Source organism: Octodon degus, unplaced genomic scaffold (genome assembly GCF_000260255.1).
Source record: "Octodon degus isolate 3935 unplaced genomic scaffold, OctDeg1.0 scaffold00107, whole genome shotgun sequence".
NCBI classification, from domain to species: domain Eukaryota; kingdom Metazoa; phylum Chordata; class Mammalia; order Rodentia; family Octodontidae; genus Octodon; species Octodon degus.
Window position 1 is genome coordinate 9686602 of NW_004524683.1, and position 16935 is coordinate 9703536.

The 16935-nt window shown below is 46.1% G+C and overlaps 1 protein-coding gene across 1 annotated transcript in view; it reads right to left on the minus strand.

The window, feature by feature from the left end:
• The window catches only part of Rnf220 (ring finger protein 220), a 243958-nt gene that overhangs the window by 225205 nt on the left and 1818 nt on the right, over positions 1-16935 (minus strand). The window contains exon 2 of the mRNA XM_004639207.2: positions 11538-12279. Coding sequence (XP_004639264.1) covers positions 11538-12162 — 625 coding nt within the window. The 5' untranslated portion in view covers positions 12163-12279. The remainder of the gene's footprint in view (positions 1-11537; positions 12280-16935) is intronic.

Genomic DNA, 16935 nt, shown 5'->3' on the forward strand with positions numbered 1-16935 from the left:
GTGCGGAGGGCCCGCGGGAGGGAACTGCCTTCGCATGCCTGCCAGTGCCAGGCAGAATGACAGTTTGTTTTACCTCCTTTTTTTTTTTTTTTTTTTTTTTCTCTTCTTCGATACTCTTGGCATTACATGCCTAACCTCCCTCATGAAAGTCAAGCCTAAGCAATGCACCTCTTATAGGAAACTTTGCCAAGAAACCTTGCCAGGAATCCCGGTGCTATGTGGCTTAGGTTAACAGCCAAGTGAGCATTCTAGGTACTGCGATCTATCACATCTCCGCATGAAGCAAAAAACAAAGCTGAGCATGAACTTCAGTAAAAAGAAGCAGACTCTCGCCAGACACCTATAATGTCAGCTAATCAGAAGGCTGAGGCAGGAGGATCTTGAGTCTGAGGCTAGCCTAGGTAACTTAGTGAGACTCTGTCTCAAACCAAAGAGATAAACAATCCCTTAGGGAAATGTGGTTCAGGATAGTGCTTGCCTAGCTGGTGTGAGGCCCTGGGTTCAATCCCTAAAGCCAAAACCAAACAAACACCTAAAAAACATGAGGCTCCCCACTGACCTCACTAAACCTCATAAGGTTATGCCCTCCCTCATTCAGCAGACTTCCTGAATGTCTACTCTGTGCTAGGCATGGATCTGAGTGCTCTGGGGTCTTCTGGGGTCTAAAATATCATCTGTCACCAAAAGTGTTTTTCTTCAGAAAAGTGACCTTTCTTCAGAAAATTACTATAAGAGCAGTATCCTCCAGGATGTTGGGCCTCAGAACCACATAAGCACTAAATGGGTGTTCTCAAGAATGCCTGGCTAAAGGATGAAGTACTGCAGAGACAGGAGTTAGACCATAGATCCGAGCAGGGAGAAGTTTATTCTTGCTTAATCATGAGCATTTCTTGGCAGCTCTGAAGTGCTTTCTTCTACCCTCAGCTGACTATGCTTTGTTCAAAAAAGCAAACTGCCATGACTAGCTTCTTTAAATAAATAACTCCTTCGTGATTTTCAGATATCGACTTAAAAATTGCTGGCTCCACAAAACTATCTTTGACTCTTAAGACAAGATCAGGTGCCCCTAGTTTTTTTTTTTTTTTTTTTTTTTTTTTTTAATGGATTTGGTTGAGCTGTCTCATTATGCAGCTCAGACTCATCTCACTATGCATCTCAGACTTGTAGTGATCCTCCTGCTTTCAGCTTCCTCAGCGCTGAGGTTACAGGCTTGCACCACCACACCCAGATTCTGGCAGGCTCAACCCACCTTGGGGGCAGGGCTGGCGCAGCACGAGGTGCTGAGGATCGAACCCCAGTCTTGCCTAAGCTTGCTTAAGCAGGCGCTTTAGTCTGCGGGGCTAGCTTGCTGGCCCCTGGTGCCCCTACTTCTGCTCCTACAGCATCAGATACTTCCTCTATGATAGCACTTTTCATGATAGCCTGCAAGTGCTGACTAAACTTTAAGCCCCAGGAAGGTGCAGGCTATAATCTGTTCAGCTCATCATTCTATCTCCAGCACTTAGTGCACTGCCTGGAACAATGTAGGTACTTAGTGCTTTTTTTTTTTTTTTTTTTTTTTTCTGGTGTGGTACTGGAGATTGAACCCTGGGCCTTGTGTATGCAAGGGAAGAGCTTTACCACTAAGCCACACCCCCAGCCCTTCACTGAATATGATTTATTAAATTAGTGAGTACATCATATTCTTTTCTAATGATGGCAACTGTACTCTGCCATAATTTATAACCAGCTAAGATGAAGCAGTATCAGTTTTTCTGCAGTACCAGTATCTTATAAAGAAAGAAATAAGGCTCCTAGTACAGACTCCAGAAGGTATTTCCCAATACCCAAGAAGGCTGCAGTGCTCCAATGTCAACATACTGTTACCAAAAGCCCAAGAGCCACACAAGCCATGATCTACAATGCCAGCTCTGTCACAGGTTTGATGGTCAGGTCTCCTTCAAGTCACTCCATTTCTCATGACTCAGACTTTTCATGTAGCAGTTATTAGACCCTCAACAGCAGGTACTCTCTTTAAGTAAAGAGGAAATGACAATAAAAAGCTGTCCTCACCATGATGGGAAGTTGGAAGGAGGCAGCATTTGCAATGAAGCATCCCTAGGGTCAGGAAAGGGTTAAGTCCACACTTTTGGGCTTTTTTACCCATAAATCAGCCTTGACTACTGCTTAGTCTGAATAAAGCCCCACTAGGTTGCCTTGTCAGGAAGGAAGCCCATGTGTCCAGACTTATGTTGTTCTAAGTTTTTTTTTTTTTTTTTCAATTTTACTGCTCAGGAAGGAAACCAAAGCCTAGGCCCTAACTGCAGTCCTGCTGATTCCTTCCCCTTGCATGTGCCCTGATTTCTCTACCACCTTGGCTTCCCCTCTTTCCTCTGTTAGAATTTCTTCTTAACTAAGATTTTGCCATTTGGGCCTAAATCCCAGACATTCCCTTCAGCCCCACCCCTTTTTGCAGTGATTTCGCACAAAGCTACATCTGCAGCCCTCTTCTGAGACAGGGTTGTGCTAAATTGTCCAGGCTGGACTTAAACTTTCGATCGTCATGTGTCAGCCTGCTAGAGTTCTGGGATTTGAGGTGTGCACTACCACACCTGGCATTTGCTTTTCCTTTAACAACCAAAATTTAAGAAAGCTGAGCATTTCCCTCACTTCCCATACACTTTTGTGCCTATATGTGGGAAAGAACTAGGGACAGGGAGACCACAAAATGGGGTGTTTCATGATCTTCAGATACTCTGCCCCCCAAGGGAGAGGTGAACCCCTTCTCCTAAAGGGAACTGCAGGGAGTAGCACAATGGCCTCGCAGGGTTACTTCTGCTACATAGATCTGTGAACACTGGCTTTTACAAATAGGTACTTTTACAAATCCAAGGTCCTCTGACAGAGGGGTCAGCCCTTCCCCACTATCCACCTCTCCCATGGACACAGACATGCAGAACTGTTCTCTGGTCACTTGGTCCCCATGGGGCTTTTGTCCTACAAAGAGAAAAACACTGAGTTTATTTGTGTGCACATGGTAATGGACAGTGCTCTTTACTCCTAGAAGAAGGCACACAGACAGGATGGAGAGGCCTGGCCCCGCCCAGCCTGCACTCCCCTCCCTGTAATCCCTCCCCAGTGGCCCCCAGCGCAGCCCGCTGCTGTATGTCTCTCCTGACCTGCAAGGCCCCTTCAAGCCCTGTCCTAAGCCTCCCCTGCACAGAGACAATCCATCATGCTGTGGGACTGTGACATACACAGATGGGGGAAGGCGCAGGATTTGTCTCACATGGGCAAGAGGGTAAAAGTGTCTGTATAACTTAAAATCTAAGGACGTACTAGAAACTCTGAGACTTTGCATTCTAATAGTAAGCAAATACCATTACAGCAAATCTGATTATACATGGCCCAAATCTCTACCACTCACAAATTCTAATAACCCATTTATTTCCAACAATATCTGATAATACAAAATGCCAGAATAAGAGAAGAACGCAAGATTGCTAAACTGGACCACTGCCTAGATATCTAACTTAGCCAAGTCCCTTCTGGATCTAGACTCAGTTCCTCTAACTATACTATTACCTGGCCTCTAAATGCAAGATAAACACGAGGAGGGGAGGAGGCGGACACAGGGCAAGTTTACCAGGGTGGACAGATGATGAAGGTGGCAGGCAAAGCAGCTGGCCATCACAGAAGACAGCTTTCCGGCCTCTCCCTCCCTCTTTCCCATGCCATACGGCAAGAGAGCGTGGAAGAGGATGCTGCATGCATGCTGGCTGTTAACAACCCTGTGTTTGGCTACATCAGAGCTTCTAACAAGGAAGAACATAGCTCCAGATTGTCCCAGAAATAATTATGGTCTTTTTGTATGTCTGAGGAATGATTTAAACATTATCTGATGAATTTAATCTCACCCAGCCCTTCACAACCACCCTTTAAGGTTATGTAATTCCCATCCTACAGGTGAGAATACTGAGGCTCCAAGGCATTAAGTGACTTGCCCAAGTGTCATGAAGCAAGTAAGCTAAGAACTAGGGTTTAGCTCCAGACTACACTCCTCACTATGTTATATTGCCTCCTCACTTTTGCTCTGTAATATCTTTGACCTGAGACTCAAAGGGGCAAACATGGTTGTTATTCCCCGAACAGTTATTTATTATGCTAGGCCACTGACTGTTTAAATTAAACCCCAAAAAGTAAGGTCAAATGAGAGCAATATAGGATTAGCTGACACTTAAATGGAAATCATACACCTGAAAATAAAGCAGAAGTCTTTCCAGGGCTGGCCCTTGCCCCTCCCTGCAGTGCTCCTACGTCTCTGCTGCCCTGAGATGGGTGCAAAGCCGTAAGTCTCGGCCTGCAAATGAATTTCAGTGGAAAAAGACAACTTTCATCTGGTGAGTCACACCCAGGCTTACTGGCCTTGCCTTCTCATGAGACAAAACCAAAAGGTTCTTTTTTCACCCATATGGTTCTATAGTGTTTAAAGCTCTAGATCTGCTAAAAAAGAATGTATTGAACACAACACCATCTTGCCTCCTAAAAACACAACTTTCACTTCCTATAGGTCATCTGCAAACAGGGCACATTCCAGAGAAAACTGACGTTCAAATATCTGACCTGCCAGATGGTTCTAAGCATCTATAAACTCCAACATCACTTGACTGTTTTCAACTTCAACCAGGATCTAGAGAGAAACTTTCTTCTAAAATACACACCAAAAGCAGATCCTTATTTGTGGGCTCCACCTTAGGGGATGTAATGCTGCAGAAAACATGGGGGGGGGGCCTCTAGACTCGGATCTCTAAAAGGTTAGGAGAAAAATATTGTTTTTTTAATTATAAGAGATCTTTTAGTATTCTAAGTACTATCAAGAAAATAAATGTGTTTTTGAAGGAAGATCTCATGTATCTTGAGAAATTTTCGACCTTTATCACCAAAATTCAAAGCCTAAATAAATTCTTCCTCTTTCCTGAATGCCCCCCTTTAGATAGCATGGTCATACAGATTTCTTTCAGTGCAATGCCAAAGAGCAACAAATCAATGAAAATTTAAAGCCAAAACTAGATTATAACCATTGTCATCAATATATTCAAAACTCAAAGTTACTATATCCTTTGATGTGCTTGGTATCAATGCAACAACAACAAAATATTCCTTACAATAAAACTGAAAAATGTGATGAAGGTAACAGAAAAGTCTAATCCACTGGGTAGGGCTGGAAGGGAATGTGTCACTCCTATTTACTTAGCAGCTACCCAGTTTACTCATTCATATCACAGTGGATCATTTTTCTAGGCCTAAACTCATGGTTCTAATACAGGACTTTTTTCTGAAAAAGGCATAAGAAAGTTATTTTGCAAAAAATTTCCTTCCTTGCTTCGAAGAAGATCTACAAATTCCCACCCCTTAGCACACACTTTGAGGATAGAAACACATTCTGTTCAACCACAAATGCCACAACTGAAATGATACTTTTCAAAAAAATTGTAAGGCGTTTTTAGCTACTATATAGCAATAAATTACTCTTAAGTCTGTAGTTCATCTCTCTTTAAGAGGGATAAAATGGCGCTGAGAAATGCAGTTAAACTGTTGGAAGAGAATAATCAAGTCCAAAAACTGTTATTTTGGTGTTAGAATCGTGTAGGTTTCACAAAGATACCATCACTCTAAATCTCAAGTATTTATAAGAGTATGTTCCAACGTGTGCTCTGGTATTTATTAGCCAGATGGATATGATTAATGATTTAAAAACAAAAAAATTAAAATATAGCATTTTAAAATACATTGTTGCAAAAAATATGTCACTCCAAGCTCCAAGTATTTACAAAGAATACATTTCAACTTGTGCTAATATTTATTAACGAGATGGATGTAGTAAATAAAAGGTTGAAAATAAGAAAAACCAACATAAAATAAATTTTAAAAATATTCTATTTTTCAGTTTCCTCTTCCCTGCCTAATGAGGAAAGGGGGTGGGGAAGGAGAGCAACTTTTGTTATTTGGATACAATGCGTGGTTTTTGTTTTCAAACAAAGGGGCTGGGGGGGGGGTGTCACTAAACGTTCCACCTGGGCCAGCACTGGGCAGCCCGGAAGCTTCCCGTGGGAAGCGTCCAAGAACTCGCAGACTCGCTCCGGAACCCTCGGTGCTGCGAGCCTCCACCGGCAGAGCCACCACGGCCGCGTCGCCCGCTCACAGCCACCCTGCGCACCCGCCAGTCCTAGACTGGAGAGACATTCCTCAAGACATGTTACACATTTGAACAGCAAAAAGGGAAAAGCTTTTTGAGTCGAAAGGAGTCCTCGGGTACCGAGGCAAAGGCTTGGTCCAGATGCGCGCGTGCACTTCCATCCTCGAGCCCACTCGCCCTCGCCCTCCTCCAGCCCTCGCCCCACGCCGCGCCCTGCCCCACACCCCAGCTGCAGACCCCCGACCCCCTACGCGTGGACCTCCGCAGGCCCTCCAAGGTCACATTCTGTGCCGTCCCCTGCTGTCTTCGATTCAGAGACATGCAGAAAGCCAAGAGAAGCTGGCCGCGTTCTCGACGCGACTCGGGGGCCCTAGGGGCAGGGCTGGGAGACCCAGCCCCCTGAGGCCCACAGAGCGACGGCGAGGCCAGCTGCACGCCTCCAACCACGCGCACGCGGAGCCTCGGAGGCGCGGCCCGGACCTCAGCGCAGGAGCGCACTGCGCCCACCGCCCCGCGCCCCGCGCCCCGCCCCGCGGCCCACGGCAGCTCCTCTGGCCGAGCGGCGGCCGGGAGCTCAGCCCCGGTCGCTTCTGCATGACAATTGGTGGAGGGAGGGGAGGCGCGGAGGAGGCCGCGGGGTCGGTCCTCTCACCGCGGTGATTAGGCATTCCGGCCGAGCCAGGCGGCTGCCCAGCCGCAACGGCGTGGAGCGAGCCGGGAAGGGCGCGGGCGGGCGGTGCTCTGAGCCAAGCCAGGCCAGATGGCTCTGTAGCCTTCGGGGACCGCTCCCGTCCAGCCCGGCCCCACTTTAGCTGTGCAAACATTTCTTTATCCCAACAAGACAATTAAACTCAGCAGCATGAAAAGGAGTCTCCACGACTGTGTTGGGAGTGAACAACCAGAAACAACCACACACATCAGAGGAGTTCTTGCCCCCGGGGAGAGCGGGCCAGGAAAGAGGCTCTGGGCGAACCAGGAGCAGCTGAACGAGAATCGTACTGGAACAGCCAGTGAGGCCAGAGGGAACCATCTGACCCTGCTGGTCTGGCGATTAGCTGACCCTTCACTTTGGTCAGACGCTCCAGCTGCGGTCCAGAGGCGGAGCCTAGTGACCTTGGAACTGTCCCATTCTCCCTTACCCAGAAGTCTCTTCTGCTTTAGGCCCTTGGAATGTATCCCCTGATGTGACTTCTTCGTGTCAGCTGGCCCTGCTCATCTCAGGCTGCCCTTGGCTTAGGTGAGCTCAGCTGAAGACATAGTCTTCCATGACACATACCTTTAGAAAGACACATCTCCGGGTGTAAAATATCTACGCAGGGCTTCTGGGACCTGAGGATGGCTTTGCAAGTACGTCAAAGATGAGAGTACAGCCAAACATCCAGAAGCTGCTGAGAGCCCTCAGGTTTCCTGCCGACCTTGAGCCTGTCTGACCACCCAGAAGGGCCAGGGAAAAGAGCCAAGTAAAGCCACTTATAGTTAGTGCCTAAGGCCCATGGGGGGGGGGGAGTGAGTCAAAAGGCTCCACTGGGGAGTTTTCAGCCCTCTTTGCCCTGGGGTACACTTGCACACTAACCAGCTACAATTGGGGCTGAATGGATAAACAGACAGGCTGGCCAAAGGCTACTGCTACCCAAGCAAGTCTGGGTACAGGGATAGCCAGCAGAGACCCATCTGGAGATGCACGTGACAGGAGCCAGAGGACTGTAATAAATGTATGGATTCTAGCACAAGGCAGCAGATAGTACTTACCTTCCCTTTTGTTGTAAAGTTTCCTTAATGAGCAATGTTTATTTTAAAGGCCCTGGGAAACATATCGGCAGACACTTCATATGTAAGATACAATGTGGACTATTCGTAATTGGTCCATAAATTTTAACATCATTTCCCTGGACAAGGAAGGAGCCTTGGGGACTGGTTCAGAGAATGACAATAAACTGGAGTTACCTCAGTTCCCTTCCTGGGGAATTGTGCATCCTTCACACGCAGCTTCTTGCAAAACACCTCTCCCATTTTCCAGGACAAATAAGTCAGTCCTGTAGTGCAAAGGCTTCCTTGTTCATAGAGCCCAACACCTACCTCAGAATCACCTGTGAGGCCAGGTGGATGGACAGGCAAGCAAACTGGAATCAGCTACCAGAAAGAGGATACTTTACCCAAGTAGCTATATTTGTCTTCGAAAAAATACATATTTAGCCACAAAAGAAATCCTGCCTATCGGTGTCCAGATTTAAGGAACCAACACATGTGCATTACACCATGGCTGCAGGCCTAGGTTCAAAGGCATGCACATGTGGACACACCTGCAGATGGATGCAGTGCGTATGGGAAGGGGGCTGCAACAGTAAAGACTGTCAGTGTTTCCACTGTAAAACTGATTTTTCAGTGACTTAAAACTCAGTCGTAAAACTTCTACCCATACTCACCACCACACCCTACTGGACAACAAAGCTTTAAAGCCAGTGCTTATTTAGGAGTTTCACTATCACATTTAATTAAAACATTTTCACATTTTATGAAAAAATACTTTATTTATATGAAAAGAACTGAAAAACGAGTCAACCATATCAGAAATTAATTCCTTTAAAGTTTAATAATAAAAAATCCTAGTGTAATACATGATTCATTTTGGCAATCCAGGCAAAAGCACTGTCCTAGTCCTTGGCATTTTGAACACTTTCTCTCTTTTGGCTCACCGGTCCCCTCACTGGCCCATCTGCCCCTGAAGCCCCTTTTCCCTCTGCAAGCAGTCTTGTATACTGTCACTCGATTATCTGAGAAATATTACTTATTTCAAAACGGTTCTTTAGGGAGGGCCTGAAAAGCATCTAGTGGGAATAATCAGGCCTTCTAACGGCCCTTAAATATGTATTTACATAAAATAGACCATAAATATTCTGACACACGTCGGCATATGACAGGAGCCAAGAAAGCTGCTACCAACTCTGTCACAGTGCCTCTTCAACCCTTCTTAGCAAAAAAATGTGTTTCTTGCCTTCCAAAAACCCAAAATCAAAAGCACAGATGTTGCCCAGTGCAGCCCTGGGATGGCTGCTCTACACCGAAGGCAAGGCACGGAAAGGAAATTGGAGCACAGATCCAGGGCTACCACGGGGTGACAGTCTCCTCTTCACTTGACACCTTTGTTTCTGATTAAAGATTAGTCACAAATACAAGTCCAGCTAATAATGCATGTGCATACAAACATACTGTGCTACATGTATTTGTACAAAGGAAAAAAAAAGAATACTCAAAGGGAAGAATATTTTAAGTATAAAATTTATATTACATGACAATTTGAAATAAAGAAGTTTCCCCACCCTTCTGATCAGAATCTCATTAATTTCAAGGTCAGAATTCCATTTCACTTTGGGAGACAGACTCATTTAATTTTTCTCCACCCAGGCGTATTCCTGTGTGAGGGATCCATCTCCATGGGGGATGGCACCACCATACAATGCAAACCAGGCAAACAGAAGAGTTATGGCTTTGACGCTCGGAGGGGAATGGATATCCACATCTATGAGTTCTGACTTGACTAACAAGCTTCTGCCTGCTCTGGGAGTCTGATACAGGTTTGTGCTGAAAAGATAGCAAAATGGAAACAAGCTGGCTCTTTTGGGTGAGAAGAGAGGGCTCACAGTCTCTAGATGCTACTCTGTGCCACAGCAGTTTTGAGAGGATTTTATTTTCAACTTGTACTTGGAAGAAAAGAAGCCAGAATAGGTCACACCCCAACCAAGGGCAATTTCAGCCAGAGGTCAGATCACAGCTAGCCTTGGTCACTTACTCAACACTTAGCAAATCAAAAATAAAATAAAGACCAATTGCTATAATGCCAATTCCTGTCCAGCAGGTATGCCCAAGAAGCAGGAACAGAAGACACAGGAGTCAACAGAAAGTGAAAAGGTGATAGAGGAGTGGAGGCTGAAGTGAGAAAGCCATGCTAGCAGCTGTGCTGTCATATACCAGGCTTCTCCCTTAAGTGGGGAGGTCTCCAGCTTATAGGCGCTGACATAAAAGACACACTTGCAACATATTTCAAAACCAAAGAGCGATGGATTTACAAGGCAGGTTGATTTTATGATGACTTTTATTGAAAAGGTACGCTGGGTTTAGGCAGATGCCTTTTAGCACAGGAAAGTTAACACAGTGCCTAATTCAAGGAGACAGCCTGAGGAAGCAGTGCCGACAGGGGAGAGCGCTACAATGTCTCTATTACTCTCCTCGGCATCATAAAGAGGAAAAAAAATGGTATTCCTGTTGGTGGTTATAGAGAGAATGGGAGCACAAGCGTGCACGCGCACATGCACACACACACACACACACACACACACACACACACACAAATAAAGAAAAAGGGAAAACAAACCTCTGATGTTTTCTTAATAAAATTGACCATATCTTAGAACAAAGGGTTAGGTGGAAAAACATCCTCAGTTCATAAATTGTCACCAGCCTTGAAGAAAACTGCTCTGTCTACCCACAACCCAAAAGCATCAAAACAGTTATTTTCTGATTATATCAGAGTGGAAGATTGCAGGGCTCAGCACTCCTGGTCTACAAATTTTAAATAAAGCTTTAGTTCCAAGAAGTTAGTATAGATGAGGATAGCCAGAATCCAACCAGGCACTTGGAAAACATGAAAAAAAAATTTAAAAAGTCATTTTATGAACAGAAATTAATAATAGTTGTGAGTACCAACTACGGAGCAGTCATATAGGTCAACCCTGTCTAGTCCCAAAAGTGAGCCTCAGGATAAGCAGCCAGCAAACCTGTCAAATCCCAAGAGAAGTCAGCTTTCCAGCCTTGCAATTGCAAGGAAAACACAGCTGTTTGAAATGCTTTATGGGGACTGACGACACCTTTGTCCTTCTCTGAAAAATAGCTCGATGTGGACAACGGCTGAGAGTTGTGAAAATAAAATCACGTGGAATCTGCTGGCTGATACAATGGAAAAGCTAAAAAAAATAATGCAGCAATCAGAGTAACATAACCAAGGATGGACACATTTCTTCCGGCCTCCCAAATTCCCTAGGAGTCTATGCTGTCTAACAGAATGACCTTCACTTCGGGGTATGTACAGCACCCTCTTCATTCCATGGTTCTCAGAGAAGTCGGCCATGTCTGGGAGAGACAGGCAGTACTGAGGCACACTCGCCTCTGGTTACCTTCAGAAAAGCACTTTCTATGGGAACTACCAGTGCTCATGATGACAGACAAGTAAACGGTAGCTCTCTACTACTACCAATGGGAAGCCATGGGCTGTTCATCTCTAGACATGTGGACAAGGCTGCTGACCTGTTGAACACTACTGCAAGGCAGAGCTTACTGGGTGAGGGGGGGTTCCAACCAAAGTACTTACATCTGTCATTCCGGTCCTCTGGGCTAGATGAGGCTTCCCGATCAGAAATGAGGCCAGAGACAGCAAAAATCTTCTTCCCAGTGTCATCAACCTTAAGTGAACCGGGAGAGCTAGATGGCAGCTGTGTCCCAAAGTCATATTCCTTGCCATCTGCATCTGAGAAGCGCAGGTGGGGAGACTCTGTGTCATGGCAGTTCTTAAGTCGTTTGGCTGGTGTAAAGGCTGACTGATAGCTTTCTCGGTCCTCAGTAGAAGCAAAGGGACGGAAAGCCCCCACACCACTATGATTCAGCATGCTGATTGGGGTGCAATCTAGATTAGGGGGAGCAAACTGAGGGTGGAGGTGTAATAAGGAAGGGGGGAAATCACGATTGGCAAAAGTGCCTGGTACCCCACCTTGCCGATGGTACATAGAGGCAAAGGTGTAGGAGCCATTGGTGAAGGGAATATGCACATCCTTGTCTACTGAGACAGGTACACCAAAGGGTCGTGGCTGTTGACAAGGGATGGAAGCATCCCGGCTGGCCTCAGCTGTGGATGCCAAGACCATCAGTGCTGGTGATGCCAGAGGGTTGGGAAGGTAGGAAGAGTTCTCCATCTTGAAGGCTGCCCGGTGTAAGTCCATCGGAGTCTCTTTCAAGGGCTGGCGTCACACAAGAAGCAGTCTTCCCTGGGAAGGAAGCCGAGCGGCACCTTGGATGAGGGCAGGGAATGTTACTGGGGAATCATGCCCTTCTAAGACCTGCAGATACAGCAAAGAGACAAAAAGAGGGGGAAGGAAAGTCAGAAGGAGGAAAAATGGGAAACCCCAAGTGACTGAAACACCAGCCTTCTTGCTTACTGATACTTGGGCAAGAGACATCACAGGCTTTAGGAGCCAGTGGGCAGCAGCAGCAGCAGACCATTTTCATTCGGGAAAATCAATAGACAACTTACTGTGATGTACGCGTAGCTGACTTTGGTCCCTACACGTTCCGGGTGAAATGCGCCTGAGCCCAGCAAAGAAAAAAAATCATAAAACCTCCAAATACAATATTCCCTGAGCAAATGAGCTTTGGGAAGCCAAGTCATCCAACAGATGGGGGTAGGGGGTAATCTATATTTTAAAGAGCTTCCACCTGCATATATTCCTCAGGGCTAGCCTGATTTTCAGGCACCCTGTTCTACCTACCTATCCTTGCATCTGCATTCTGTCTTCATTTCCCTATTAACACCTTGATATGAAAATTTTCCTACATCAACACATCGACACAGGAACACCTGTACATAGTAGTTGGCACAAACTGTACACGTGGCTAAATTACAGGCAATGGTACATATATAAACACACATCTTCCTGTACCATCTCAAACTGTTTCCAGAAAGTGCTCTGTGAATAAACAGCAGCAACATTTTTTATGCCTACAACTCTAATCTCACAAGCTTCCTGTTTCTCTTTTCTGAGAAGAAACAAAGCCTTCATCAATAAAATGCCTGGCATCTCTGACAATATTCAAAACTACAATGGGTGTCTTTGGCATGTGTTCTCTAGAAGCATCTGTCTTCCAGGGGCAGCAAAAGATGAATCAGTAATTTTAGCTACTAATGCACTCACTCTTAAGTAGATTTGTAAACAGATTTGGATTTGCCATTAACATTGAGAGCAAAAAGCTAAGATTTCTGACTTATTTTGCTCTGCTTATTGGCCCAGTCAGAGCTGATGTCCAATAAAGGTTCCCAGAACAAACCAGAGTTCAAAGAGACATTTGTTGTTTCCCTTGTAAATTTAGGTTGTATATTTTCATAACTACTAATTCAGTTTTAAAATATATATTGACTGGGAGGTTGCAGAAGGGCTCTGCATCAAAAGTCAGGATAACATAAGGTGAATATGAGGACTTACTAGCTTCAAGTAGAGACCCTAAATAGAAACTGAGTGCAACTCAAACCCCAAAATCACCATCTGCTACAAATTATAACTTTTAGATTAAGAGTCAGAAATAAAAATGATCCCTTCTCTTTAAAAGCCCACTTCCATAATGGAGTATCAGTGGTATTCCCTCAAAGAGAGAATCCTTCGTTAAACTGCAGATGAATCCTCCTGACTTAATGCAGTGCACAGAGAGTATTTCCTTCTCCCATCCTGTAGCAGACGTGTCAATGGCTGTTATTAATTGGGAAGATGAGTGGACACCATCAAACTGCTTCCTCATTTGGCATCTTTCCTTATAGACATCATTGCTAAATTACCAGATTATGTATCTCACATTAACGGATTTTTCTCTCTTCCAAATTTTAAATAACTTTCCTGTCAAGTTATAGCAGTGTAGGGAATGATCTGCCAAGGAGAGCCAGTTAGCTTGACAAGTCTGGGAATCCTGTTCTTGGCTGTTTTCAAGTCAGATTAATGGTCACACAACATGGATGCTCTCAAAGTGAATCTAGGCTGTTTCAAGGGTTCAAAGCAGCTCCTCACAACAGAAATAAATAACTACATATCTATCGACAAGCCAGAGTCTCTGAGGGCAGCAGGAGAAAAAGACAAACGTAATACACTGGGGACCAAGGGAGGGATGTTTCTCCCCCAAAATAACTCCTCCTAGGATTCACTTTCTATTTTTACTTCCTAGATCACCTCATTATGTTAAATGAGTTTCATAAATTAGTAATCTGGCGACAGCACCGGACGCTATAACAGAACAGTGAATTACTCAAAGCTGCTTATGCATTTGAAAACTTTATTATACTGAAAATAAATCAACAATATTTTTCCAGACCACATCTCTTTTACTCCACTGTGTGGGTGTTGGTCTCTGTGGGAGAGGAGGGGCTATCACCCCCCATTAACAACCTGTATAGATGAGGGTTCAGTAGACCACAGTCATTATGAAAATCTATAGTTAATACACTCCCAATGTCAAAATGTCATGGGTTTAAACACAGAACCCAAAATAAGAAAACTAACTGACCCTCTTAATTAAAAAAATATGGATTGTAAGATAATCAGCTTGATAGAGCATTTGGGTGACTGTAAAGAACTGGGCAAAGGGAAAGTAAGTAACTGTTACTTTTCTGCCTCTATGCTGATTTTTTTTAATTTAGCACTTCGTGCAAATCCAGATTAAAATAACTCCAGCTATTGATCTGAGCAGTGGAATTGACATTAATTTTAGTTCACTTCTCACTTTGCAAAGGGATCAATAGGAAGTAATAACAGCTGACATCCCCGCTGAAAGGAGGAGAAAGAAGGGCTGAAGACAGAAATCGAAAAGCAACCAAATAAATCATCAGCTACTTTTCCACGGCATCAGACAAACTCTAAACAGATTGCAAAAAGTCTTTGTTGAATTAACTAAACAAGGAGGAGGAATCAATCCATGAAGCTAAATAAATTGTCTGGCAGGCAGTGAGGTTGGTCAGAGGGACCAACAAATATTGAGTCTTAAAATTTTCAAATCCTTGACGTGATGGGTTTGGTTCATTTCTGTATGCGTGGGAGTTTGTTTGTTTCTTAAATCACACAGCCGACCCTAGTTTAAAGTGATTACAAAACGCCAACTAACTGAATAATTAGTGAGATTACTAATTACGTGGTTAAACATGCCACAACCAAGACAAATGAAACGAAGTAGCTGGCGTTTGGAACGTGAAAATGTCTGAGGCTGGGCAGATGTGCAGCGCTTCGCGCTCTCCGGCGCGAACTAGCCACTTTAGCGCTGAAAAACTGAAAGCCAGACAGAAACTCCCAGAGAGTAGGCTGTCTCCCACCCAGGCCTCGGGTCTGGGCTTCCTGACCCGCGTCCGGATCGGCCCAGGAGGAAGCGAAGTGGCTGCAGCTGCTGTTGGGAGCCAAACCCACTTGCAAATGACTGCTACAAAGCGAGCTGCAAAGGGCCGTTTCCCGGAGCCGAGCTCAGGGAGCCCACCAAACTGCGACTCTGCTGGCAATTAAAATGCACACACAACACTCTGCTTATAACAACAGGTGACATTTTTGTGGTCTCTGAACCGTTTCCAAAAGCCAGGAATTAAAAATAATAGAACAAATTAAACGATATTTTCCCTTTGCATAAAAAAAACTTTAAAAAAATTAACAGGCAACTTAAAAAGCAAAGAACAATGGGAAGTGAAGCCAGAATAGTGGGGGATTGTGAAGAACACAGGAAGGATTTTTTTTAAAGTTCACAGACTTCTTCGCTTGAACAGAATTCCCGCACACCAATTGCCCGGGGTGGGGGGTATGTGGAAAAATCTCCCTAGCAAAAATTTTATCACCATATGCGAGAACTCAGGGAGCATAGAGCTAGCTGAGTTCCCAGGCCGTGGCCGACGCCTGCGGTTTAGACACGGCTGAGTATCGGTCCCATATGTGGACCCGGCTCCAGACCCTGGTTAGCCCACAGGCGCGACCGAGACATACGGGCGGATCCCGTGAGCCGGGCTTCAGGGAAGCCCGCTTCAGGTTTCATCCAGGAAGAGCCTCCGCCCGGGAAAAAAAAAAAAAAAACAACAACCCTTAGGGAAAACGAGGGACGGAGAAGTGAAGGCAAAAACCTCCACCAACTCGGGGCCACGCTGCACCGGGCCCAATGCTCCTTAGCCTGACCTCTCTGGCTTTCAGCTGCCTTTTGCAGAGAGTACTTTAGGGCCCCACAACCTCCGCTCACAACGATCTGCTTTAACTTTGGAGAACCACGGCACCGATCCGAGAAGAACCGAGTAGCGCGAGGGCCCCAGATCCAGGTCGCGGCGAGCCTAGGGCAGAACTCGGAGCAGCCTGCCTTCGACCAACGTCCAAGGGCCCGGAGCCCCTGGACAGCCCCGCCCCGCGGCCACCGAGTCCTGTCGCCGCGCGCCGCCGCCTCAGTGGGTAGCAGCGGGCTCCTCCACCCCGCGTGTACGCCGCCCAGAGCGCGCTGTCGTCCTCCGGTTCCCCGCCGAGGGCGAGGGGCGCAGAAGGGAGGGCGTCGCCGCCGCTGCGGCTCGCAGAACAGGTGTGCGCCCCGCTCGACCCGGCCCGGTCGGTCTGGGCAGCGCGCCGCACGGGTCCTCCACCTTCCCTCTCCTAGTCATGGAGCGCAGGAGCGCACTCAAGCCCCTCGCGCAGGCTCTCGGCGGCCTAGAGGGATCCGAACGGAAGACGCCCCTGGCGCTTTTCCTCGACGCCCTCTCTGCCTTTCCCTCTTAGCTCCTTTCTGCTTTGCCCGGATGGTCGAGAAGACCAAAGGAGGAGGAGAACACGCAAGGATAGGGCCCTGGCCCACTCTGTCCCTTACCCCCCAGACCTACTCCTGCTTTCCCGCTGCCCGCCCTTTTTCCTCTTTATTTTTCTGTTTTTGCCCCTTGCCCCTCAAGCCGAGTCCAGAGCGGAGGCAAAAGGCAAGGATGCGGCGGCTGGGCATCGCGGGGAGCGAACCGT